Raw genomic sequence first — 8,169 nt, 5'->3', positions numbered from 1 at the left:
CCTTACTTTGACAGGTAACTGGTCGGTAGCTATTTATGTTTGAGCTGCTGCAAGGTTTCAATGCATTAGTTTAAGTGGTGGAAAAAAATTTGCATTCCATTTGCTCTTTAAGTTTGGGATATTCTGTGCAATATTCTTAATTGAAGGAAATTTTATTTGATCCCCAATGCCATTTCATGGACCCCCACTTCCTAGGCTTCTTTTTACCAATGTTTCTTCCATGATCACTGGCGGATCCAGCACCCGGCAAGCTCCTGCGGCTGTGCGTGCTGGATCCGTCGGGAGCCATTTTTTTTGGTCGAGAATAGACAAATATATATGATATATTGTCCTTATTTGAGCCTTATTTTTTTGAAAAAGTACATTCTTAAACAGTGTTTTAACATTATTTCAACATATTACACGAAAATCTAAAACTTTTCGTTATTTTTTAACAACACATTTCACATCATTACACCATTCAAAAATACATTTTCTTGACAAAAATGGGGCTCAAACAAAGGCATTATTGGGAAGTCATTTTTTCAGTCGTTCCTTCTAGCCAAGTTGGTTAGCACTTGTGTGTGTTTCTTTGTTGTCCCGGGTTCGAATCTGTCCACCATTGTATAAATTTTTAGTTATACAATTTTTACCAAAATCCATTGAAATAAGGAAAGGGCCAATTGGGAATCGAACTTGTGAGCCATTCTAAGATATAATGAAAGTTTGACCATTATGATACTTGATTAGTTGTGATACAAAGTTTAACAAAATAATATATGTAAGATTTTAGTGGTTTTAATACAATTGTAAAAATTCTAACACTGTGCTCTTCCTTTGAATTATACAGAGCAATAATGTTGTTTGGTGAGTACGATTTATTCTTATAACAAAATTATATATTAACTTCAACAAAATAATTATTTTATTTAAATTTTAAGCCTTGATTGACTCCAATTTAGTTCAGAATATATTTTTCTTTTCCTTATTTTCGATCAAACATTCTTTAATAAAATAATATTACACGTAAATTCAAAATTTTTTATTATTTTTAACTACACATTTTCTATCAAATTACTATTGCAAAATGCATTTTTTTTGCAAAAAATAATATCAACCCTTAATATTTTATTACGGTCGCTCGTACAGAGTCAACATCCTGGATTCGCCCATATCCATGATGGAGGAGCACTTATTCTAACAGGTGCCAACGGCTCAGACAAAACAACTTTCTTGCGCAAGTTGGCCGGTTTTCTGAACCATCGGCGGGTGAGGTTCTCTGGAATGGCCACAATCTTACTGAATCGGGTGTTTTCCATCAATACAAATTTCAGCTTACTGTGGCTTTCCCTTAAAGATGCTGTCAAAACAGGGCACACAGTTCTTGACAATGTTCAGTGGTTTGAAGTTCTCGAAGGCAAGCAAAGAAGATCTCTGCCTGCCCTAGAGTTTATGGGCCTTGGGAAGTTGGCAAAAGAGAAAGCAAGAATGCTCTCCATGGGCCAACGGAAAAGATTACAACGTGCAAGGCTATTGGCTATTGATAGGCCAATTTGGTTGCTTGATGAGCCTTCGGTGGCCTTGGTTAATGAAGGGGTTAAGTTGCTTGAACACATCGTTGCAGATCACAGAAAGAAGGTTGGGATTGTCATTGTAGCCACTCATTTGCCAATAAAGATTGAAGATGCTATGTTTCTAAAACTGCCACCAAGATTCCCAAGAATGATGACTTTGGTAGATATGCTCGATTGAGGATGATAGGAGTAATACTGTAGAGACAAGTTTATGTAGATATTTGTGTTTAAAAGTAAGCCACAGGAGGTGCCTGAGTTTTTCATCCGCAGCTCTTGAAGATAATTATTTATCCTGTGGAAATTTGTGTAATAAAATTTGAGTATTTGAAGTTAGATAATCGTACAAACTCGAGATTTGCTTAGCATACTCAAAATAGAGTAAACTCGAGATTTGCACAACAAACTTGATATTTAATTTACTAACTGGTCGGATGTTTATAAAATTCAATATTTGCCTTGTGAAAACTCATCATTTCATCCATCAAATATGAGAACACGTTCAATACTCAGTCTAAAATTTCTTTAGATGATGCAAATAATCTGAAATGTAGAATTTATTTGTATTTCATTTTGCATAGCATAATCTTCTTTGCAACAGTGATTCAAATTTTATTGGCTAAAATGCACTACTATTAATCTGCTATTTAAGAGATTTCCGATCATTATCACCTGGGGCAAATTCTATACAAAGTTCTTTGCATCTATCTTAAATAATAGTGTCCAAAATCCACCATTATCACTTAGGCAAATAGTAAAGAAAATGCATAATCATAATCCAATTTCTACGAAGTTCAACAAAGGCATAATCATAGATTTGCTAGATGATAAAGATCGCTACAATTTGTTCTACCAAAAAAGTCATATTGCTAGATGACAAAGGCATAATCATAATTTACTATGAAGTAGGATAATTGACAAAAAAATTAGCGAGATGATTTGTGCTAGACCAAATTCTAGATTTGCTAAACAAACTCGAGATTTAACCTACTAACTTGCTAAGAAATTCGACATCTGCCCAAGATAAACTTTTTATGTCACCAAAGCAAAATAGAGATTATGCACAACATTAAGTTTGAATTCCCTTTGATTGGAATGGACATGGTTGGGATTCATAAGCTGTTAAGTTTGATTTGGGACTAAAGTTTGAACTTTTAAACTTAAATGAAAGAAGAAAATGTTATTTAGGATTGTGCAATTTATGTTGAAGGAACGATTTCATCTAAGTAACAATTTCATTAACACCGGGTTTATCACGATGAATTTTAGCCCTTCTTTGAGCCTATTTTTTCAAAACTCATTTGCAATCACACATTCTCCAATAAAATAATTTTAAATGTAAATCAATTTTTATTTTTTTTGCTAACCACACATTCTCCAAAAAATCACTATATGAAAATATATTTTCTTGTCCTAAAATTCTTCTTGGATTGAAATTGTAACACGATTTTACCTAATTTCAATTCATATAAATATAAAACTTGAGCAAAACATTGGAAATCTCTCTTGAGTCTCTTAATGCACAATTATATCATCAAATTTATCAAGAACAAAGACAAATTACTATATTTTGAAAGAGAATATCAGAATCTCATGATCTCGATGGTAATTTTCTATTATCTTTCTTGAGATTTATATAAAAGCATGCTTGGTTAGATCCATTTTTGTATTGGATGAAGATGAACCCTATTATTTATTTATCTTATTCAAGACTATTAGCTCAATATTTCTTGATTAATTTTACATTTTCATTGCATTATTTAAATGTTTGAACACCATTTAGATAATTTATTACTTGTTGTAGTGTTAGAAAATTCACAATAAGTTCAAAATATAGCAAGATTTACACTCGGTCAATAGATGTTAGGAATAACAAAATCGCGTGTACAATTATATAGATAATCGAAAATTTATTGCGTTCTAGTCACTCAAATTCGTATTACGAATGACTCGGATTATGATTAGAATATATTTAATTTATCTTGAAAAAGAAAGTTAAATATATTGGTTTTATCGATTATCAAGAATGTATGAAGGAACTAAAAATTGAAATAGACATCAATAGGCGGATTCGGAATCCAATACAACCATCCATAATGTGATACAAACACACTTTTTTCATATATGTTAGCATAATTTAGATAATTACAAATCAAATCTCTTTTGCGTCACATAATTCGAATTCCACACAAAGTTAGTAAATTTGAATTAAAATTTACAATCTATTGAATAATACTCTTAACTCATCAAATTTATTACTTTTCAAAGATCCCATTTGCTGGCAGGTTTCATTGGATAACATTTTAAAATTGTAAGGGATTGATATATTAAAGTGGTATGGATATATATGGTGTTTAGATAATTGAATTTAATTAAGTTAATCTTGAAATATTAAGTCGATAAATATATAAAAATGTTAAAACATTATTTGGGATGAATTGAGATTACAATAATTATATAAGAATGGTGGCTTCTCAATAATATCCAGCTTGAAGACAAATCAGCAATAGCCTTACGTTTCTTCATTTCAATCATAATTAAAACGATAATGAAATGAAGTAACGAAAAGAAATCGACCCTACGTTCATCATGTGCACTCTGACAGTTAGTACAGACTCTTTGTAAGGTTTTACTAATTGTAATAGAGCACTCATCGGATCTATCAGCTTAATCCCATCCGCAATCGGCTGGAGAAATACAGAGAGGGAGTTGAAATGAAGGAAAAATCATGGGTTTGTACTGTTTTCACACAGCTCATTCTCTGCATTGCACTTTTCATTGCTCTTAATATAGGTGAGTCCCAGAAGCGTAGTAAAAATGAAGGCAGGCTCATTGATGTGTACTTCATTAGTGTTGATGGAGGATTTAGGCCACTTGAAGAACAGACCCTTTTACTTAAACAGGTGAGATTTGTAATCTTACTGATGGATACAAAATTGGGTTTTTTTCTTCTGCGACTGGGTTTGAATTTTTGTTTTGTGTGATGAGATTTCCCTGGTTGATTGTTTATTCTTCTGTAGTTTTAACCACGCTGCAATTTTCATATGATCTTGATAAGCAAAAAAGGATCTTAAATCGATAAATGCATACAAATTTCATTGGTTGATTACAATAATCAAGATATTGATATTACAGTTTTTACTGCTGATACTATATGAAAGTGTTCTCCATAGAATTTAGTTTGAATTTTAAAGCTGTGTTATATATTCGGTTTTATCTGTTCTCTGCAATTTTAATTTTAGCATCTATCAATTTTAATTATTGGTTTGGATTTTCAAGCTATGTTGACTCCTCTGGATATATTTGGTTGTATCTGTTCTCTGTAATTTTCTTGTGATCCCTTTTGACTGTAATTTTGATGGTAATGAAGATGGAGAAGGTGGTGAAATCCTACAGGGCTCGGTTTATAGTCACCATCAGTGAACTTGGGGAATCTGATCCACTCCTTCAGAATGTAAGATCTGTATGGTGACTTTGGTTTGCAAATGGCATGTTACTGATTCATTTACACAGATTTCATTTCAGTCGAAGTTTATTGAAGATTACCGCATGGTTGAACTTTTAATTCATCGAACTAAAACTTCATTTTTTAACAGGCTACGCAGTACCCTGAGTTGCAGAAAATACCGTGGTATTCTTTCCCCTTCAAGTAGTTTAGGTGCTAATTTTTTGTTATATACTTCTCATATTTTAAATCAAAATTTCCAATTTCTTTTCGTCTATCACAACTATTAGGTACACTACTGGAGCATTGAAAGGAGGAGGAGGAGCAAATTATTTCCTCAAGAAGATCGAAATTCCGTATGGACAAACACTGGATATTATAGCCTTGAACACTGGGCTACTCCAGGTGTGAATTCCATTTCAATGGATTTTTATTCCTTCTTCCTTGTGGAAGTATTTCTGCTGATCACCCGTGTTGTTAAGTCAAATTTCATTTTAATACATTGGCATGGTAACGTCTGTGTAGAAATTGAAATCTCTAATAATTTGCGGAAATAAGTTGAACCAATTGCAAAAATAAGAAAGCTAAAAATTTGAGATGTTATTTCGTTGCCAAATGTCTCTCGTTCTTGACATAGAAGGAAACTGATGCACAGGTTCTTATATTCCTTCATATGGTAATATATAGTTTTCTAAGACTCTATTGACTTGATAATTTTTAGAATTCTTCGAGTGTCCCTGAAAACGAGCAGCTTCAGTGGTTAACGACGACCCTCAATGAAAGCAGTAGCAACTGGTAAGCCTTTCAAACTAGAGATTCATATTTCTCATTCACCAAGCACTTATTATCTTAATTATTTATTTCTTCTCTTCCTCTCTAATGAGGCAGGAAAATTGTCTTTGGATTCCATCACTTGGTCACCTCTGAAGATAATGTACAGAAAAGGGAACCAATTTTTGAGCGATTATATAGTATATTACTTAACTATGGAGTGGTAAGAAACAGGTTTTCATCCTCTTTATTTCCTCCCTTACAAATCATTTGAGTTCCCGCTCTACATAATGGTTTCAGAAATCTGTATTGGTACTCATTCTCCTTTTCTCAACTTAGAAATTCTTAAAACTAAAAGTGATATAAGATTCGCTCATGTTTTTTTATCTCTAAAGAATGCATATTGGAGCTGGCGTGCCGGTACTGTAAATCAAAATATAGTCCAACAAAAGTGAGTGTTAACGTTCTTAAATTCTTGTCTTCTGGGACAAAACTCTATACAATTAGATGATTTGGTGTTATACTGATATCTATATGTGTTTTGATTCTTCCAGGGAAATGGTAAATGGATTCCTTCTTCATCGGGTTAGTCCACTGGAAATTGTGAGTACCAAATCGTCTTCAAACACATGCATGTTTGTTGCAGTCTATTTGGGATGTGAAACATTAAATAATGAGTAATGTTATTTAGTCTCACTTGGGTTACAATCTCAATTTAGGTGACGTTAATGTAATATTAAATGATAGGTGGTATTAAAAAAGTCATTTAATTTCACATTTCATACAATCTATCATCTAACGCCACCTAGAGAATGGGGTTATAACCCCATTGGGGCTACATAGCATTATTCTTAAAGAATTGTCTACATAGCATTATTCTTAAAGAATTGTAGGAACGACTAAATTGTTGTTCTGTGACAGGTCACATATTTAGTTAAGTTGACAGGGGAGGTGGTTCAGAGTTCAGCGCTGCAACAAATGGGCAAGGAGGTCATGTAATTTATAAAGAGAGCTTGTTCTTCGGCAACATATTTATCTGGTCGTGGATGAAGGGCGTTCTACACATGATTGAAATGGAACGAAGAAGTGAAGTAGTGAAGACTTGAATACTTTACGAAGGTTCTTTGAATTTTATAGAAAAAGCGACATCTAAAGTCGGAAATAAAGAAGTTGAAAACCAGAACATATTCAGATTCAGATAGCCTTAAACTGACAATTTACCAACTTTTTGAAGCAGTGGAAACACTCCAATTCACCTCAGAACCTCCTAAACTTCAACGCACCAGTTTGTGAGTCGTCGTTCATGTTATTCTTCAAATGTAATATATGCATTTCAGGGTTTTGGAGCAGCCTTTCAGGCTTGCAATTGTGCAAGGGATAGGCAAATTATCTAGTTTATAATATAGTTCATCTAGACCTCGTATGACGGTCATTTTCTGGGAAGAAAGAGTTTTTGAAATATATATATATATATTTTTGGAGTATATATTGTTAAAAAGTAGGAAAAAAGTTTTAAATTTATGTAAAAAATATTTTAGCCCTTGTCTGACAATCATTCTTTCTAATTCTATTTTTATTGTACTCATTTTTAATTACATATTCTCATAATAAAATATTTTTACGTAAATCTAAAAATTTTCTTTACTTTTTTGATCATGCATTTCCTCAAAATTTACTATTCAGAAATTCATTCTTTTAAAAGAAAATTATGTCAAAATAGGAGTTTATTGTGAGAATGTAATTAAAAATGAGTACAAGACAAAAAAAAGAAAAAAGAAAAGCTCTAAAAGAATGATTAATGATTACAGCTTAATAAACATCTATAATATTAATGTACAAGTTTTGTTGCCTTGACAGCTTAAAAATAGGGGAACACGTGATATATCATTGAACGGCTAGAGAAGAGAAAAGGAAAAATAAAAATAAATATAAATATAAATTCCGCCTCTATTTTTAAATCCCGTTTGAGGAGCATTATTCACATTGTACTTCCAATAGTGTTCACCTACTACCTTGAGGGTTAACACGATCGGTTTGTAGAGCATCGTGACAGAAGTAAATCAAGGGATTGTTCAACTATCGTCTATGTTGGATTGTTGGTACATTTTCAACACAGTACCTCTATATCTAAAATGTCAAAATTGTCCTTCTCCCTCTGCCGCGTCTGCCCTATAAGTCCAGGTCTTTCTTCAACAAATACTAGTTCCTTGCAAAAATCCCAACTCCAGAACGGAGGTGAAACAGAGAGATGGGAAGTTCTTAAGGGTGGTTGCCCCTCTCTACTTGCCAATGATTTCTTCATACCACAAAAACCAACAGCCCTCGCAGGCTGCAATGTATATGTTCTCTTGAAAACTGCTGCTCCATGAAATGAACTTGTTTGCAAGTTTCATCCAATGGTAT

The 8,169-nt window shown here is 32.8% G+C and overlaps 1 protein-coding gene and 1 pseudogene across 4 annotated transcripts; both read left to right on the top strand.

Moving 5' to 3' along the window:
• Positions 1-166: 166 nt before the first annotated feature.
• On the top strand, positions 167-1,731 carry LOC111399947 (annotated as a pseudogene).
• A 2,363-nt stretch (positions 1,732-4,094) lies between these two features.
• Positions 4,095-7,209, top strand: LOC111399644. 4 transcript variants are annotated; one of them, XM_023027077.1, is made up of 9 exons: positions 4,095-4,453; positions 4,921-5,004; positions 5,147-5,181; positions 5,286-5,400; positions 5,717-5,790; positions 5,884-5,989; positions 6,162-6,217; positions 6,321-6,369; positions 6,713-7,209. In XM_023027077.1, the coding sequence occupies exons 1-9, from the start codon at positions 4,265-4,267 to the stop codon at positions 6,770-6,772; spliced, it is 768 nt and encodes a 255-aa protein (XP_022882845.1). In that variant the 5' UTR covers positions 4,095-4,264; the 3' UTR covers positions 6,773-7,209. The 4 variants fall into 4 exon arrangements, with proteins under 4 accessions (XP_022882845.1, XP_022882847.1, XP_022882844.1 ...); XM_023027076.1 differs by having other exon boundaries at positions 4,102-4,453; positions 6,688-7,209; XM_023027078.1 differs by lacking the exon at positions 4,921-5,004 and having other exon boundaries at positions 4,109-4,453; positions 6,688-7,209.
• The last annotated feature ends 960 nt before the right edge of the window (positions 7,210-8,169 follow it).

This window comes from Olea europaea, chromosome 9 (genome assembly GCF_002742605.1).
Source record: "Olea europaea var. sylvestris chromosome 9, O_europaea_v1, whole genome shotgun sequence".
In the NCBI taxonomy this organism is placed as follows: domain Eukaryota; kingdom Viridiplantae; phylum Streptophyta; class Magnoliopsida; order Lamiales; family Oleaceae; genus Olea; species Olea europaea.
Note: the sequence above shows the minus strand (reverse complement) of the source record. Positions and strands in the feature narration are given on the sequence as shown.

What these genes read in the sequence shown, in the direction of transcription:
- LOC111399644 (XM_023027076.1), top strand. Translation starts at nt 4,265, where the DNA reads ATGAAGGAAAAATCATGGGTTTGTACTGTTTTCACACAGCTCATTCTC. An exon ending in AGACCCTTTTACTTAAACAG is followed by an intron (nt 4,454 to 4,920) that starts GTGAGATTTGTA and finishes ATGGTAATGAAG; the next exon opens with ATGGAGAAGGTGGTGAAATC. An exon ending in CTGATCCACTCCTTCAGAAT is followed by an intron (nt 5,005 to 5,146) that starts GTAAGATCTGTA and finishes ATTTTTTAACAG; the next exon opens with GCTACGCAGTACCCTGAGTT.